We start from the raw sequence: 20,000 nt of genomic DNA, 5'->3' as shown, positions 1-20,000 counted from the left end.
GCAGAGCTGTGTTTGGGAGATTCATCTTGCTCTCGCATCTTGGCAGGAGTGTGTATCGCCGGCAAAGGATATGTCCTGCCCAGCCGTGCCGGGCGGATCCGCATCGAACAGATGCGATGTGGTCAGATTGAGAGGCGGAGGTGGGAGACATCAATCACAACACCTCGCGACAGCAATCTGCGACATTTCACTGCGATTGTACGGCGTACATTACACGTGATGAATAAAGCTTTCTTGAATCTCGAACAACAGCCACGACAGGATGTGTGTTTTAGAACTTACTTCGTAGCGAGTCTTTCTGTAAGATTTTTTCTGTTCTTCTTTTACTGAAACTGCTTAGCATCTTTGTTGTTGTGTGATAGCCCAGGTTTAACAGAGGCAAAGGCGAAGGCCTTCTTCTCTTGTATCCCAGGGACAGTTAGGATATATATGTACAGTAGTTATGTCATTTTACATAATTATGATGTATTGGGGAGAAACAGCACATTGGATGCATACATGCTCAGCGCCGCTGTCCCCCGCGGGAATCGAACCCACAACCCCGGCGACCGAGCTCCACGGGCGAGGGACAACGCCTCTCTGTAACTTCCGCTCGATACCTCGCAATCAAGAGTTCGGACTCTCCGTTTCTCCAGATACCTGTCCATCCGACAGGGGGGGGGGCATATCGACCCGTCTAAACCCCCCTAGATTAAGGGCGCTGATGACTCATTCATGTTCTGTTTAATTGTGCCTCTCGCCGATAATCCCACACGTCCAGCGGCGACCTTCAGCTGCCCGCCCACGCCGGCGCCCTGTGATTAAATGTGTGGAAGGTCGAAGCGTTTTAACATTTACGCCACGTAGCCGCGCCGGACCTATCGGCTCCCTGCGCCCCTCGGAGACGTTGACCCTAATGGGCCTCTGGTCGGGGATTGAACCCAGCTCTCTGTCTGTCTGGCTGGATGAATAAAGTGTGTTTGCCGTCAGACCATGAGACTCTCAGACGGTACACACTCCTACCGTCAGAGAGAGAGTGTGTGTGTGTGTGTGTGTGTGTGTAGCCATGTGTGATCTGAGGGGCGGAGTCATAAAATGACGCCGTAGGACCGTGACAGCCATCCCTCAGGGATTACATGAGGATTAGGATGGATACCCCACCCCCACCCACACACTCACACACACATGCACACGCACATACACACATACACACACGCACACACACACCCACCCTCACACACACACACACACCCACCCTCACACACACCCTCACACACACACCCTCACACACACACACACACACACACACACACTATACAATCACACACGCACGTACACACACATGCACGCACACCCACACATGCGCACACACCCACGCACTACACAATCACACACATACACACACACGCGCACACACACACACACACGCACTACACGATCCCACACACACGCACACACACACACACTACGCAATCACACACCACACAGAGAAGTGCTGCAGCATTCTATATTGAGCTGTAAAAAGACCAGGCCCATAAAGGAGGAGAATGTCCTGTTAAAGTCAGGACAGGCCGGCCATATAAGACAGATGAGCCCACAATGGCGCAGGCTCTGAGGACGCTTATATACAAAACCAGGGCTAAATATCCACTGTCTAGCAGTGTTAAACATGCTGGAAAAGATATGTTACATGAACTAACACCATTATTGTTGACGTTGCCTTGAGCGCCACAGGCTGTGTTGTAGACTTTGGCTGTGGTGAAATGTCTTGTTTGTTTACTTGGCTCTGGGCCCCCTTGCTGTGAATTAACTTACCAATTACGTTTTTGGACGAATAGCTGTTGTTTTTTGGCTTGACTTGCAAAATGACAATTTATTCATTATTATAATCTGAAAATGGCATGCTTTCAGTCCAAGTGAATTCATTAGACATACAGTAACAGACGTTGTGCTATTGTGATATTGGACGACTGTGTTTTGAGTCCATTAGGGATGCGACGTGCCTGTGACTGACGAAATTGGCGTGCACTGTGAGGACATTTTTTGAACAAACAATAACAAACAAGTTGAGGATATCGTTTTTAACACACAAACAACAGTGCTTTAAATTGTGTTACAAACTGTACACTATCACAGCTGCCTTCCTGCGCTCTTAGAAAAATATTCGTGAAACCATTTGCAACAGTTGTGGAACCCCGTGAACTAAGGTTCCAGATAGAACTTTTTTTCTCCATGTCCAAAAGAAACGTTTAGGGTTCTGAACGGAGAGGGTTCCGCTGCTATCACAGCAGTCTACCGCATAGCACTCTCTTTTTTTGTTCCCGCTGAAGTGTCAAAGCCTGCAACAGTCATCCCTTTACCAAGGTACGGTAAATAGTTGTTCCCTCCGGGGCTCAAATCAAGCCGGCACCTGTTCTCTGTAGCGAAAATACCCCCGCATGCAGACTCACTCTGGGCAGATTAACGCTGGAGAGCTTTGTGGCGCGGCGTTCCACCAAACAGCAGGAGCGGAGGGGAGGAGAGAGGAGAGAGGGGGGAGGCGGGGTTAGTTGTCACGAGAGAGACATAGTCAATCCTCTTGTCTTCTATCTCCAAGCATTAAACATCGGACACCATCTGTGGGTTTGGACGGCGGAGTGTACCAGAGGAGAGGGGCCAGCTGTCTCCTGTCCCACTGACGGGCCTCGCACATGGGCCCCCGCTCTAAAAATACTCCCCCGGCCGGCGTGCTCTCAGAGATGGGGCTGGGGATGAGGCTGGGGATGAGGCTGGGGATGAGGCTGGGGATGAGGCTGGGGATGAGGATGAGGCTGGGGATGAGGCTGGGGCTGGAGGCTAAAGGTCATTAATCAAAATAACACGCCGTTTGTAGTGCTGGTATTATGTGCACCATTATAATCACCTATACTATTTATATTTTGCTATTCTTGCACTTTGGCTTCACCACTAGATTATGCTCTTAGTCACTTGTTTAGAAATGAGATTTGTTCTGGTGAGTTGTAGTAGATGTCCAACGTTAAATGCAATTATTGTAAGTCACTTTGGATAAAAGCGTCTGCTAAATGACTGTAATGTAATGTAACGTAATGTAATAATCACAACATGTCAGCACATGACATCAAATGGTCTTCTGTATCTGATATCATGTATGTCTCTCTCTGTCTCTCTCTCTTTCTATCACCCCCATCTATCCATCTACCTCTCTCCATATCTCTGTATATCTCTCTTTCTCTTCGTTCTCTGCTTCACACCTTCTATCTTTCTATCTCTACCTACCCTGTCTCCGCCCATTTCTCCTCTCCCACCTGCGTCCAGGCAGTAGGAGACTGAGATGGGCGTTCATCTAGGCCGCTGGAGCCAGTCCCTATGGTGGCCGCCCTGCCACCTCTGGCTCCTCCTCCTCCTGCTGGGCCCCGCCCTCCGCTGCCGGGCGCGGCCGTTCAGCACGCCGGTGCCGTCCGTCAACGTGGCGGTGGTATTCAGCGGCTCCGCCTACCAGGCGGAGATCAAGGGGCGACTGAGCCGGGAGAACTTCCTGGATTTGCCGCTGGAGGTAGCCGATTGGTCGATCGCTTCTGGATTTTGCTGTGTTGCCCGGTTACGCGTTTGCTTTCGCCCTTTTGAAAAGAAAAGCGTAGGCTGACTCCCCAGATAGCAAGCGGATCTGGGCCATATATGGGCCGGAACTAAGCCACAAGTGCCAGATCTGGCCTGTATATGGCCCTGATCGGATTGCTGTCTGGGTCTGGACAGTAGGTTGGAGAACCCACTGAAAAAAACATGTATCAACCCATTTTCGGTTCCTTCTAGAACCTTTCATTGGTGATACCTGCTGCCTAAAAGGATAACCAATGGGTTTTTCAAACGGTTCCCCCACCAGAACTACAGTCAGGAAGCCTATGAAAAATAATTTATCCACCCATTTTCAGTTGCGTCTAGAACCTTTCATTGATGATACCTGCTACCTAAAGGATAACCGAGGGGTTCCTCAGAGGGTTCTCCCGTAGGAACTGTAATCAGGAACATCGGTCTCTCCAGTCCTTCATCCCTGTCTGCTGCTACAGTACATCTCCACACCCAGGGGCGGGGATCCTGGGGGGGTCAGGGGGGACATGTCCCCCCTAATATTTGAGATCATTAAAATTGTCCCCCACCCAATATTTAGATTGGGGTAGTGGCATTCAAATGACCATAGAGCCGCGTAGGAAGATAACCCTAAGACAACCCCCAAAAAATACTAATTTTCCAAAAATGTTGCACTTGCAAAGTTTCAATGTAAATGCCCCCCCCCCAAAGTTGGATACAGATCCCCGCCACTGTCCATACCCATGGAAAACTCTGGCCCACCGGCCCTGTTCTGACCCCCAGGTGAACCCCATCACCGTGCTGGTCAACAGCACCAACCCCAGGGCCCTGCTGACCCGGATCTGCGACACGCTGGCGGCCAACCGGGTCCATGGCGTGGTGTTCGAGGACAACGTGGGCTCGGACGCCGTGGCCCAGATCCTGGACTTCATCTCCACGCAGACCTCCGTGCCCATCGTGGGAATCAGCGGGGGCTCCGCCGTGGTGCTGCCTTACAAGGTGAGGGTGAGGGTGTGTGTGTGGGGGGGGGGGAGGGGGGGTGGTGTGGGTGTGTGATGGCCCGTTGTGGGCCTCTGCAGTGGTGTTGCCTTGCGTGTGTGTACTGTATGTGTGTGTGTTAGGGAGTGTGGGTATGTGCATGTTTGTGTGTGTGTGTGTGTGTGTGTGTGTGTGTGTATGTGTGTGTGTGTTTGCGCGCGTGTGTGTGTGTGTGTGTGTGTGTGTGTGTGTGTGTGTGTGTGTGTGTGTGTGTGAAAGGGCCTCTGAAGGACGGAGGGCTACATCTTCTTTACGGACGACTGAACAAAAGGGAACAACCCCACAGTTCGTGTGTGTGTGTGTGTGTGTGTGTGTTTGTGTGTGGCAGCCTTGCCCATTGTACATAGGTATGATTTGCAGTGCTGCTGCATCACAAGGTAAGGGCAGTGTGGGGGCTAAGGGAGTGTGTTAGCGCGTGTGTGTGTGTGAGAGAGAGAGAGAGAGAGAGAGAGAGTAAGAGAGAGAGAGAGAGAGTTTATATGATCATCAGTATTGGGCTGAGAGGTATAAACACAAGCCAATGTCTGGGACAAAACTGGCCAGAGTTTGATGGTAATAATTCTCCTCGGAACAGTAATCTTTGTCTGAGGGTCAGAATATAGTGTTGCCCAGAGGAGAGAGTCTAGACGAGTGTGTGACTGGGATGGATAACATCAATATGTCGGCCATTCAAAGAAGAGGTTTGACACCAACACGCTGGCCGCTAAGCTTCGGAGGGAATTAGCCTGCGGAGTTAAAGTTCAGTTACTCATGGATAGCTTATTGCAATGCCAGGCAAACACACACACACACACACACACACACGCGTACACACACAAACACACACACACTTTTGAATACTTTATTTGATTCCACAATATTATATTAGAACAGCAGGGAATCAAATATAACAGGGCTAGACAATTCAAGAACACCTAAGGATACACATAGCACCTTCTCCTCCACACAGCTAAGCTGCCTATGACAGCTGAAACACACTCTTTGATCTTTCTCATGCCAGAAATGTTCTGACCACTCCTGGTGTACTTATACACATGGTCCAGGCTTCCAAATATGAGTATGCAGAGTAGTTGTTGTGTTTCCTGGTTTACGTTTCCTATGTGTTTATCTTCATCCTTTTCCAGAGAAAAACCTAGGTTGACCCTGGATTGTAGGTTGGAGAACTCGAAAAAACATGAATTATAAAAGTTGGTTATAATATAGAGTATTTATCTTGGAAAGCCTGGTCTATGAATACAGGTCGATCGGAAACACATCCCACTTCTACAATTAGGACCTCCTTGTGACTGATATCAACAACATCAGGTGTATTGGGGATGCTAGTGCACACACACACACACACACACACACACACTCACACACACACACTCACACACACACACACTCACACACACGCACATGTACACGCACACGCACTCACACACACACACACACACACACACACACACACACACACACACACACACACACACACACACACAGGTCAGTAGCAGTCATTAGATGTAATGAGGTTTCCCTCATTATCAACAGAGAGACAGACAGGACAGAGCAGAGAGACAGGCAGGACAGCACAGAGAGACAGACAGGACAGCACAGAGAGACAGACAGGACAGCGCAGAGAGACAGGACAGAGCAGAGAGACAGGACAGTGCAGAGAGACAGGACAGTGCAGAGAGACAGGACAGCGCAGAGAGACAGGCAGGACAGCGCAGAGAGACAGACAGGACAGCGCAGAGAGACAGGTAGGACAGCTCAGAGAGACAGGCAGGACAGCGCAGAGAGACAGACAGGACAGAGCAGAGAGACAGGCAGGACAGCACAGAGAGACAGACAGGACAGCACAGAGAGACAGACAGGACAGCGCAGAGAGACAGGACAGAGCAGAGAGACAGGACAGTGCAGAGAGACAGGACAGTGCAGAGAGACAGGACAGCGCAGAGAGACAGGCAGGACAGCGCAGAGAGACAGACAGGACAGCGCAGAGAGACAGGTAGGACAGCTCAGAGAGACAGGCAGGACAGCGCAGAGAGACCGACAGGACAGCGCAGAGAGACAGGCAGGACAGTGCAGAGAGACAGACAGGACAGCGCAGAGAGACAGGCAGGACAGCGCAGAGAGACAGACAGGACAGTGCAGAGAGACAGGCAGGACAGCGCAGAGAGACAGACAGGATAGCGCAGAGAGACAGACAGGACAGCGCAGAGAGACAGACAGGACAGCGCAGAGAGACAGACAGGACAGCGCAGAGAGACAGACAGGACAGCACAGAGAGACAGACAGGACAGCGCAGAGAGACAGACAGGATAGCGCAGAGAGACAGACAGGACAGCGCAGAGAGACAGGACAGAGCAGAGAGACAGGACAGTGCAGAGAGACAGGACAGTGCAGAGAGACAGGACAGCGCAGAGAGACAGGCAGGACAGCGCAGAGAGACAGACAGGACAGCGCAGAGAGACAGGTAGGACAGCTCAGAGAGACAGGCAGGACAGCGCAGAGAGACAGACAGGACAGCGCAGAGAGACAGACAGGACAGCGCAGAGACAGACAGGATAGCGCAGAGAGACAGACAGGACAGCGCAGAGAGACAGACAGGACAGCGCAGAGAGACAGACAGGACAGCGCAGAGAGACAGGCAGGACAGCGCAGAGAGACAGACAGGACAGCACAGAGAGACAGACAGGACAGCGCAGAGAGACAGACAGGATAGCGCAGAGAGACAGACAGGACAGCGCAGAGAGACAGACAGGACAGCGCAGAGAGACAGACAGGACAGCGCAGAGAGACAGACAGGACAGCACAGAGAGACAGACAGGACAGCACAGAGAGACAGACAGGACAGCGCAGAGAGACAGACAGGATAGCGCAGAGAGACAGACAGGACAGCGCAGAGAGACAGACAGGACAGCGCAGAGAGACAGACAGGATAGCGCAGAGAGACAGACAGGACAGCGCAGAGAGACAGACAGGACAGCGCAGAGAGACAGACAGGACAGCGCAGAGAGACAGGCAGGACAGCGTAGAGAGACAGACAGGACAGCACAGAGAGACAGACAGGACAGCGCAGAGAGACAGACAGGATAGCGCAGAGAGACAGACAGGACAGCGCAGAGAGACAGACAGGACAGCGCAGAGAGACAGACAGGACAGCGCAGAGAGACAGACAGGACAGCGCAGAGAGACAGACAGGACAGCACAGAGAGACAGACAGGACAGCGCAGAGAGACAGACAGGACAGCACAGAGAGACAGACAGGACAGCGCAGAGAGACAGGACAGAGCAGAGAGACAGGACAGTGCAGAGAGACAGGACAGTGCAGAGAGACAGGACAGCGCAGAGAGACAGGCAGGACAGCGCAGAGAGACAGACAGGACAGCGCAGAGAGACAGGTAGGACAGCTCAGAGAGACAGGCAGGACAGCGCAGAGAGACAGACAGGACAGCGCAGAGAGACAGACAGGACAGCGCAGAGACAGACAGGATAGCGCAGAGAGACAGACAGGACAGCGCAGAGAGACAGACAGGACAGCGCAGAGAGACAGACAGGACAGCGCAGAGAGACAGGCAGGACAGCGCAGAGAGACAGACAGGACAGCACAGAGAGACAGACAGGACAGCGCAGAGAGACAGACAGGATAGCGCAGAGAGACAGACAGGACAGCGCAGAGAGACAGACAGGACAGCGCAGAGAGACAGACAGGATAGCGCAGAGAGACAGACAGGACAGCGCAGAGAGACAGACAGGACAGCGCAGAGAGACAGACAGGACAGCGCAGAGAGACAGGCAGGACAGCGCAGAGAGACAGACAGGACAGCACAGAGAGACAGACAGGACAGCGCAGAGAGACAGACAGGATAGCGCAGAGAGACAGACAGGACAGCGCAGAGAGACAGACAGGACAGCGCAGAGGTGACCGCATGTGATCAATATACCCTCCGCAGAATACTAAAACTGCAGGAGCAGGCAGAATCCTGGCTGACCGCTAAAGGTCAGGAGTCCAGACACACACACACACACACACACACACAAGTGTTGGTGAAGGTGCTGACTAATAGAACAATAGCCGCGGAGAACGCGAGATAGGTCGTGAACTCTTCTGGCTCCTCATATGCATTTAAACACAAGAACCAACACTGTGTTTTGGGGACGCGGCGCCTCCTTCAGGGGTCGACCCCCAGGGTCACACGGGTCAAATATTACCCTCAGACCTCCAAATATATCCTGGTCTAACGGTGCGCTGCTTCCATATCCAATGTTTTATTAATAAACGTACTGGAGTAGAATCTTATCCGATAGAATACAGATAGAGAGAGAATACAAAACAGAAACAGAGGTGCTTATGTGGACCCAGATAGCAAGCGGATCTGGGCCATATACAGGCCAGATCTGGCCCTTGTGGCTTAGTTCCGGCCCATATATGGCCCAGAATTATTACACATCCGCTTGTTATCTGGGGAAGCTCATAGCCGTTAGCTGAAAAGTGCCTATGCTCCACGCTCAGCGGAATATGTGAAGGTGTCCTCAAGTTTTACAACCTTGCCTGGTTGCCTGGCAACCTGTCCTGAATTTCGTTGCGCTGTTGTTCACCCGACAGTAACGACCGTGAGCAGAATGATTCAAGGATGGGTTTGCGAGGCTAACGTTTCAGATTTTTTGGAGTCATTACATTACATTACAATCATTATGCAGATGCTTTTATCCAAAGCGACTTACAATCATTGCATTTAACGTAGGTAGTCAGTGTACTGCTACTCGCAAGAACTCACAAGTGCATCTCTAAACTAATGACTAAGGGACGAATTCACAAAGAATGGATCGCGGCCGCTAATAGGGCCATGAACTGCGTCATTTGCCATGACACCACTTTTCAGCCAGGACAGAAAAGAGCTGTGACCGCGTCGATTGACGGATTCCACGATAGTTTGTGTTCAAAATGGATGGTTAATAGACACAAAAGAATCCAGAGAGACTTTACTCATATTTAATTAGTTTTTGGTTGCACTTTGGGTGTTTGGGGGTGTTTTTTGGACAGGCTAACGTGACTTCATTGTGTTGCACTAGCATTAGCCACCAGTGGAAATTGGAATTAATTGAAAATGATCTCCATCAGTCTAAAACAGCATAGCCCTAGTTCAAAAATTCCAGAATATACCTTTTATTACTACCAGTGTTCCCTCCCTCTCTCTATCTCTCCTTCTCTCTCTATTTTTTTTATCTCTATCCCAGTGCCTCTCTTATAATCTCTCTCTCTCTCTCTCTGACACACAGACACACAAACACACACACACACACACATTCAATGACTGACATGAGCGTCACAGCTTTATTACTTGTATGTGAATGATCTGAGCCATTTTATCTGCAGCGCCACGTGATCCACAGACAGTCAACTAAATGTTTATTCAGCTCAGGAAGGGCCAATAAAGCTGGGGAGCTTGCCTGCGTCTCTGAGAGAGAGAGAGAGAGAGAGAGAGAGAGAGAGACGGAGAGAGAGAGAGAGAGAGAGAGAGAGAGAGAGAGAAGGAGGCATTTTAAATTGCAGCACAATTTAAAATGATGGCAAGTGAAAGCCAACGAGATAGATGATAGATAGATAGATAGATAGATAGATAGAAAGATAGATAGATAGACAGACAGACAGACAGACAGACAGACAGACAGACAGACAGACAGACAGATAGATAGATAGATAGATAGATAGATAGATAGATAGACAGACAGACAGACAGACAGACAGACAGACAGACAGACAGACAGACAGAAAGATAGATAGATAGATAGATACAGTAGATAGACAGACAGACAGACAGACAGACAGACAGACAGACAGACAGACAGACAGACAGATAGACAGACAGAGACAGATAGATAGATAGATAGATAGATAGATAGATAGATAGATAGATAGATAGATAGATAGACAGACAGACAGACAGACAGACAGACAGACAGACAGATAGATAGATAGATAGATAGATAGATAGATAGATAGATAGATAGATAGAGTAGATAGATAGATAGATAGATAGATAGACAGACAGACAGACAGACAGACAGATAGATAGATAGACAGAGACAGATAGATAGATAGATTGTTACGGCTCGCATGCCCTCGCCTCCGACGAAGAGTCGGATCCCGACATGCCCAGCACATCGGCCCGTGCGCAAAGACAAGAACGGCGCGCTCGTCTCCGACGATGACGCGGGCGCGGCTCTACTCACCGGTTTCCATTTATCATCACCACACCTGTCCCTCGTTCTGCAATCACCTTCAACCTCTACAAGAACCTGGTCTACACTCCACTCATCGCCAGATCTTACCATAACCCACATGTGGTAAAGTATAGCCTAGCCTACAATCTCCTTACCCGTATTTTGTAGTGTTTTTTTTCCCGTTCCCCGTTTGTGATTACTATCACTCACCCTACCTCTCCTCCTCGTCTCTCCAGTTCCTGCCTGACCCACGCCTGTACGACAACCCTGCTCCTGCCTGACCCACGCCTGTACGACAACCACGCTCCTGCCTGACCATCGCCTGTACGACAACCCCGCTCCTGCCTGACCATCGCCTGTACGACTACCACACTCCTGCCTGACCATCGGCTGTACGACTACCACGTCCCCCTTTGTGTTATCTCATTAAATCGCCCCTCCGGGCTTTACCGTCCCTTGCCTCCTCCTTTCCTGTTGCGCCTGGGTCCCTAACCAAACCCTCACATAGATAGATAGATAGATAGATAGATAGATAGATAGATAGATAGATAGATAGAAATAAATAAATTTGTCGTTACAGCAGTGGAGAAATTACAACATAGGTTGAAAATGCATATAGACTATGCATAGTAGCAATAAGCATACAAAGAAGAACAAGGAATATATACATCCAAACGTACAGCATGTGTATAGAATAGAATAAAATATGTACATATATACACCCAGGCTGTATCAATAGGTCTGTCTAGGAATACACATACATACCTCAAGGCTGCATAGATACTGTATGTCTAGTAATACACACACACACACACACACACACACTCTCTCACACACACACACACACACACACACACACACACACACACACACACACACACACACACACACACATATATATATTATTATTTTGTGGCAAACCTTTTTGTGGCTCCCCTCTTTTGTTCCATTAAACTGCCCCTCTAGACTTGAACCTGTTTCCTGCCTCCTCCATTGCTGTGCGCCTGGGTCTTACTAGCCAAACCTAACATATATATATATATGTTATGAAAAAACATGCTGCCACTAAATAATAAGAGCCAGTGCAGATGGGAGCTGGAGAGGGCAGGAAGGGCAGCAGGAGGGGGGGGTCTCTACAGGCTGGCTCCGCTAACCGGGGGGGGGGGGGGGGAGGGTCTCTGCAGGCTGGCTCCACTCAGCAGGGGGGGGGGGTCTCTGCAGGCTGGCTCTACTCAGCAGGGGGGGGGGGGGGTCTCTGCAGGCTGGCTCTACTCAGCAGGGGGGGGGGGGTCTCTGCAGGCTGGCTCTACTCAGCAGGGGGGGGGGGGGGGTCTCTGCAGGCTGGCTCTACTCAGCAGGGGGGGGGGGGTGTCTCTGCAGGCTGGCTCTACTCAGCAGGGGGGGGGTGTCTCTGCAGGCTGGCTCTACTCAGCAGGGGGCGGGGGGTCCGGATTGCTGGAGAGACCAGGAGGAGGACGAGGGTGAGTCATAATGATCACAGGCGATAAGCGACAAGCAAAAGGTAGGAACTGCTACTGCGTTACGTTAGCAGGCGAGAGACTACAAATTACGAGCAGCAAAAATGTAGGCTTAGAGGCTGTACTTTACCAAACCAGGGTTATGGGGGCGGTTGTAGCTCAATTGGTAGAGCGGGTCATTCAATGATTGAAGGGTCAGTGGTTCGAATCCCAGCTCCGACTGTCCACATGTCGAAGTGTCCTTGAGCAAGATACCTAACCTCAAATTGCTCCCAATGAGCAGGTTAGCACCTTGCATGGCAGCTACCGCCATTGGTGTGTGAATGTGTGTGTGAATGGGTGAATGAGAGGCCATTGTAAAGCGCTTTGAGTGCCGCTAAGGTGGAAAAGCGCTATATAAGTGTAGTCCATTTACCATTTATGGCAAGATCTGGCGAGGAATGAAGCGCAGACCAGGTTCGCAGGTTCCAGGCCAGAGAGGTGAGAGGAAGGGGAGGGGCTTGCCGAGAGGTTAGGGGTCGGCAGGAGGCGGGGGAACAGGAGCAGCCGGTCTCCACAACACCCAGGAACGCTCAGGCACTGTTACACAGTCTGATGGCCGCTGGCACGAAGGAACACCTGAACCGCTCCGTATTGCACCTGGGTGGGATGAGCCTGTGGCTGAAAGCGCTCCCCATCTGCCACAGCTCATCATAGAGGGGATCGGAGGGGGGGGGGGTCCAGTCCCTTATCCCCCTCTCCATCCTCCTCTCCACCTTTTAGCGGTGTGTAGCTGGCGGTTTGAATGTGTGTGTGTAGCTGGCTGTTTTAATGTGTGTGTGTAACTGGCTGTTTGAATGTGTGTGTGTAGCTGGCTGTTTGAATGTGTGTGTAGCTGGCTGTTTGAATGTGTGTGTGTAACTGGCTGTTTGAATGTGTGTGTGTAACTGACTGTTTGAATGTGATTGTAGTATGCAGCACACCAGAGCGGAAAATATTAGGTGGGTTTTTTACCCCTGACTTCCATCAGTTACTCTCTCTCTCTCTCTCTTTCTCTCTCTCTTTCTCTCTCTCTCTCCCCCTCTCACCTCCTCCTCTCTCTCTCTCTCTCTCTCTCTCGCTCCCTCTGTTCCTCTCTGATGTTTTGTGGAGTTACTGTAGCTGAACGTGCACACTTTTACAACCAGAGACCAGGCCATAGACTTCGGGGCAGAATACTGTGTCAGGTGCATGCACACACACACACACACACACACACACACACACACACACAGACATACAGACACATGCACATACACACACACACACACACACACACAAACAGACATACAGACACACGCACGTACACACACACACACACACACACACACACACACATACACGCATACATACACATACAGCTATTTACATTCATATGGAAGATGCATGAGGGTTGGAGTTACTGTACAGTAAAATGTATGCATGATATTATTGAATTTGAATAGATTTTTTTTTCTCTGATAAGCTATATAAATTGACTTCATTCTCCCTTTCTCTCTCCTGTTTCTCTCTCTCTCTCTCTCTCTCTCTCTCACTCTCCCTCTCTCACTCTTTCTCTCTGTCGTTACCTCTCTCTCGTATCCAATATCATACAGTATAGAAGAGATGTCAGTTTTGAGTGAGCGGAGCCCCCCCCCCCATTCCCATTAGTACAAGTTAGTCTGAGCTGCTTTACATACCAACACACATACCAACACACACACACATACACACACATGGATGCGCGTGTGCACAGACAGATACACACACACACACACACACACACACACACACATACAGCACATTACCAGAATGAGAGACTCTGCTTTCTGCCACGTGACACCCTTGAAGACCATAACAGCTGCAGATATAATTGGACTGTCCTTACTGCGGTGCTTCCGTGTAGAACAAACCCTCTAGCCTCTGGCCCTGTGGCCATATTCATTTCACAAAACATGCCGGCCAATCTGGGCTCTGGGTAAGCCTTCTCCTCAGGGGCAATAAAAGACCTGTCATTTGGTGTCTAATACCCCCCGGAGGTCATTTAGGCTGTAATTACCCCAACCGGGGGCAGTGGAAGCTAATCATTCATATTCATCAGTTACTGCATAAATAAAATAATTAAGAAATGCAATTACCTAAAGGTTGGCAGCTGTTAAATTGAAGTTCTTTCTAATTTGTAAACAGCCAATCAAGGGACATCTTTCATTGTGAGGGAATCAATTAAGACACTGCTGTGTCTTTGTTGTGTGTGTGTGTGTGTGTGCGTGTGTGTGTGTGCGTGCGTGTGTGCGTGTGTGCGTGTGTGTGTGTGTGTGTGTGTGTGGATATGCACATCTGGCTGTTGAAGCGCTTTCCTGTGTGTTCAGCTGATATATAGCCACCATGGCCAGTTACATTAAATGATGTCTTCATGTTCAAGGTCAACTTTATTGTTATGTGCATTAAAACAGTGTAGAGAGAGGAGAGGAGAGAGGGGAGCAGGGAGGAGTGAGGAGGACAAGGGAGGAGGAGAGAAGAGGGAAGGAGTGGACAGGGACAGAGGAGAAGTGAGGAGTGGAGGAGAGGAGAAGGGAGGAGTGAGGGGCGGAGAGGAGAGGAGAGGATTGGAGGAGAGGGGTGGAGAGATTGCCCTCCGTGTGGTTGATCACTGGGATGTCGTCCGACCAAAAACAGCAGCCTCGTTCGTTTTTCACGCGAGTCTGATGTCATTAAGCCGCAAAACATTAACCGAAAAGCAGATCTGTCCGGGCGCGTTCAGACTGAATTAGCAGCTTCATTAGCTATACATTAAAACTGCAAAGCTGGGCCAGTGTGTCTTTCCTGATGCACATGTAATGAGAAAACAGTTCAAACCAAGACCAGTTAATCAATGTGGCTGTCACAATAATCAATAGGCTACCAGAGAGAGAGAGTGAGCGCTGGTCTTCCTGGGCGCCACAACAGATGAGGAAGATGACCAGTGATGAAGAGGAGGAAGAGGAGGATGGTCTGAGCAGTCCGACCCCGCCCTGGGCAGCGAGAGAAGAGTTGGGGAGAAAGCGCGTATCTTTTCCAGTGGAACACTAGCGAGGGAGAGAAAGAGAGAGAGAGAGAGAAAGAGAAATGGGAAGAGAGAGGGCGAGAGAGAGAGAGAGGGAGAGAAGAAGAGATGGAATGAGAGGGAGAGAAAGGATGGATGGAGGAGAGAGAGACAGAGAGAAAAATGTCCGTACGCCAGGATGGGATTCTAATGCGCCCTGTGAGGCGTGTAGCTATACATCAACTTCTGGTGAAAATGAAATCAAAGCTGGTTCTCTTCTCTATTGGCGATCAATCAGAGATCAATCGTTACTCAGGGTCTTGTTCCCAGGGAAGACAGGGGGATGAATCAATAGCCGTAATCATGGTTAGCACACATGACTGGACTGTTAAGAAGCCAGAGGAGAGGAGAGAGGAGGAGCAGGAGCAGGAGGAGGATAAGGAGGAGGAGGAGGAGGAGAGGAAGAGCTTTAAGAGGAGAGAACAGGAGGAGGAGTAGAGCAGAGGAGGGACAATTGGAGGAGAAGAAAAAGAAGGAGGAGGAGGAAGAGAGGTTACTATACTAAACTAAGCCGATACGGTATCATACTCTACTCTACTCTACTCTACAGCCTGCAGGGGAGGGGGGAGGGGTGGTAGAGGGCACAGCCTGCGGCCTGCCTCTGAAACTGGAGCAACTCTTTCCATTTCCCTTCATCTGCTCCCAAACCCTCTCCTGTCCCCCTTCAGTCAGCTTCCCAGCTGTGTATACTAGGCCAGTGATACGCAGGGTGCTGTATAGACACCAAGGACAAGAAAGCAGAGATCTGTGTCTAGACACCAGGGTATAGAAGGTAGACTGTGTCTAGACGCCAGGGTATAGAAGGGTGACTGTGTCTAGACGCCAGGGTATAGAAGGTAGACTGTGTTTAGACGCCAGGGTATAGAAGGTAGACTGTCTAGACGCCAGGGTATAGAAGGGTGACTGTGTCTAGACGCCAGGGTATAGAAGGTAGACTGTGTCTAGACGCCAGGGTATAGAAGGTAGACTGTGTCTAGACGCCAGGGTATAGAAGGTAGACTGTGTCTAGACGCCAGGGTATAGAAGGTAGACTGTGTCTAGACGCCAGGGTATAGAAGGTAGACTGTGTCTAGACGCCAGGGTATAGAAGGTAGACTGTGTCTAGACGCCAGGGTATAGAAGGTAGACTGTGTCTAGAGACCAGGGTATAGAAGGTAGACTGTGTCTACCTTCTCTTTACAGAGTAAAGAAAGTGCTGTGTGAAAGCAAACCGCAGTAGCTGAGAAATGAAACAAATGTATCACTTTCGCTTATGTGAATACACCCTAAGGTGGGTCCTCTAATTAGCATCACAGGTGTCTTCAAACTTGTAATCAGTCAGTCTGCCTATTTAAAGGGTGAAAAGTAGTCATTGTGCTGTTTGGTATCATAGTGTGTACCACACTGAACATGGACCACAGAAAGCTAAGGAGAGAGTTGTCTCAGGAGATTAGAAATAAAATTATAGACAAGCATGTTAAAGGTAAAGGCTATAAGACCATCTCCAGGCAGGTTGATGTTCCTGTGACTCCTGGTCCACGGGACTGTAGCCAACCTCCCTGGATGTGGCCAACATTTATGACAAATGGAAGAGACTGATAATACGAATGGTAACCAAATAGCCCAGAACAACTTCCAAAGTGATTAGAGGTGAACTCTAAGGTCAAGCTACAGTACATCAGTGTCAGATCGCAAAATGGACGACCGAGGTGACCGACGACACCACTGTTGAAAGCAAATCATAAAAAAGCGATGCTGGAATTTGCCAAAATACATATTGACAAACCATAAATCTTCTTGTACAATGTCCTCTGGACAGATGAGACAAAACTGGAGCTTTTTGGCAAGTCACATCAGCTCTGTCTAATGTAATGTAATGCATTCTCTGCACCTCGCCACGAGGAAGAGACATGGTTGTATTTGGGTGTATCTTACAAGAAGTGTAATGCTACAGAGAAAGCTCGAACCCATATGAAGTACTTGAACTTGAAAATGAAATAGACCATGTAATATATGCAGAGTGCATTTCTCCCGCCCGCACCAAGCCTCAAGTCAAATTTATTTCACTTACTGTATATAACCTTGCTATAGGGAGCTTAATACTGTATGTCACTTTTCTAATATGATTCATATAGTATTAGTTGTACTTTAGTTCCATATATGAATACATTACACAGCTACCACCACTCAACGATTCAACAATGGTTGTCAAAGAGTTTTAGTCCAAAGCTACATTTTTAACACTTTGTGAAACTAAAATCACACAGGAGGCGTTATACTCACCGACTTTCTGCTCACAGAAGTACAAGCCTCGGTGTGAGTCCTGAAGTGTATGGATACGGATGGAGGACTTCCCTAGCTTGCTCTGGTTAGGGAAGAGTACAAGCCTCGGTGTGAGTCCTGAAGTGTATGGATACGGATGGAGGACTTCCCTAGCTTGCTCTGGTTAGGGAAGGCCTTCGCTCTAGCCTGTCTGGGGTCGGAGGTCACTCTGGGACCGAGGTGTATCTTCAGAGCTGCACGATGGGAGCAGGCTGTGCCCAGTGTTGTCTGAAGAGTGGACGTTCGACAAGATTCCTGGTGACCTGTCTCCCCCACAGATGGGTGGATTAAGGCATGTTCAGAAGGTGATCAAGAAGGAAGTCTGCACACCATAAATATGCTCCCAGGATTTTTAATTGACACTGAGGTAACGTTTCGGGCTACAAGCCCTTCTTCAGACAAAAAACATGGATGTCCATTTTCTTATGTTCAGAAGGTGAAACAGTACCACGGCAGGCCTGTAGCCTACTGTACCTGCACATCCGATGTGCTACCAGCTTATCTTACCACAAAGATCCATCCATCCATAGATTCAGCTACTGTAACTACGTTAGGGTGCTATGAAGTGTTTCGCCAGTGTAGCAGTAATATTAATGTTGACACGATTCATAGTCTCACATTAATTTGTTGAATTTATATGTTAGTGTAGTGTCAAAAAATTGACGGCTTTTTGGCCGTTCATCAGACATAATCATGTATTTTGTTAACATTTCTGTGTGACAACAACATGATTCTATGACAAATATGTGTCTGGCTAATATTAAGGCCTCAAATTGGGGCCTGGCGCCCCCCCTGCGATCGTTGGCGCCCCCCTAAGGGAAGCCCGGACCCCAGGCTGGGAAACCCTGCTGCAATCTAATCTTATCTAATCTGTAGTACCTTTAAATATATCTTGAGTACCTACCATTTGAAGTCCCAAAGGTCGAGACAAGCTCTGTACAGAGAATCCAATATTAATGATGACAACCAAAAACATCTCTTCTTGTCTCTTGGTCTCTTGTCTCTTGTCTCTTGTCTCTTGGTCTCTTGTCTCTTGGTCTCGTCTCTTGTCTCTTGGTCTCTTGTCTCTTGGTCTCTTGTCTCTTGGTCTCTTGGTCTCTTGTCTCTTGGTCTCTTGTCTCTTGGTCTCTTGGTCTCTTGTCTCTTGGTATCTTGTCTCTTGGTCTCTTGTCTCTTGTCTCTTGTCTCTTGGTCTCTTGTCTCTTGTCTCTTGTCTCTTGTCTCTTGTCTCTTGTCTCTTGGTCTCTTGGTCTCTTGTCTCTTGTCTCTTGTCTCTTGGTCTCTTGTCTCTTGGTCTCTTGTCTCTTGTCTCTTGTCTCTTGGTCTCTTGGTCTCTTGTCTCTTGTCTCTTGGTCTCTTGTCTCTTGGTCTCTTGTCTCTTGTCTCGGTGACTGAAGTGTAAGTGAAATCATTCAAGTGGAATTCTAGTCTAGTCACTTCATATCACTCAATAATAATAATAATAAACTTTATTACAGGCTCGTAGCCCACATAGTAAAGACAGTAAATGATAGGAGTAGTGAAAGCAAATGAAACTATGTAGTGTTCCAGTATGTAGGGTGTAGTGGAGGTATAAATGTAACTCATAGAGACTGTCCAGGGCGTGATTTGATGCCACGCTTCAACAAGCTCTCTCGCTTGTGAGTCGGACACACTCTTCCAGGGACTGTTAGTGATCCTTTAAGGAATGAGTTTAACCAACCAAGTTCTAACCGCCACCATTAAACCTGGGACTCCTGGATTTTTTTTTTTCGAGATTCACCCAACACCACTGGCCACCCGGGTCATGGCGCATAACCCATATTAGGGGGTTGCCCAAGGCGGGATTCATTACCACGCTTCAACGAGCTCCCTCGCCTGTGACTCGGACACATTAACCATTGCGCCAAAAGGGACGTCTCTCTCGGAGGGGATGTTAGTGCTCCTTTAAGGAGTGAGTTTAACCAATCAATCAATCAATCAATCAATCAAAGCTTTATTTGTATAGCGCATTTCATACCCAGAGGCAACACAATGCGCTTTACAGAGAACAAGGGAGGTGGTCATACGACCCACTCTCGACATATTCCAGAGGGAAGCAAAAAAACAGTAATCACCCGGGGGCCAGATAAGTGAGCTGTAAAAATTCTTCAATCAATCCCTAACCTCCGCCATTAGACCTGGGACTCAATGACATTTTTACTTGTTTACATAAACCCAAGTAAACTCAGTTAACCACCTCTTTGGAATGAGACTGAGAACACTCGATAGAGTTTACCCACCTCTGAATTGACCACTACCCCCTGATACTTATGTACTGGAGACCAAAGTAGCTTCCTGTGGCAAACGGC

General features: G+C 49.0%; 1 protein-coding gene across 1 annotated transcript in view; it reads left to right on the top strand.

Moving 5' to 3' along the window:
- Positions 1–3,310: 3,310 nt before the first annotated feature.
- grin2ca (glutamate receptor, ionotropic, N-methyl D-aspartate 2Ca) overlaps positions 3,311–20,000 on the top strand; it is a gene marked incomplete at both ends in the record, with an annotated part of 62,738 nt that continues 46,048 nt past the window's right edge. The window contains 2 exon segments of the mRNA XM_084448741.1: positions 3,311–3,532; positions 4,348–4,563. Of these exon segments, the coding sequence (XP_084304867.1) occupies positions 3,311–3,532; positions 4,348–4,563 (438 nt within the window).

The sequence above is a fragment of the Borostomias antarcticus genome, assembly GCF_949987555.1.
Source record: "Borostomias antarcticus genome assembly, chromosome: 14".
In the NCBI taxonomy this organism is placed as follows: Eukaryota; Metazoa; Chordata; class Actinopteri; order Stomiiformes; family Stomiidae; genus Borostomias; species Borostomias antarcticus.
Note: the sequence above shows the minus strand (reverse complement) of the source record. Positions and strands in the feature narration are given on the sequence as shown.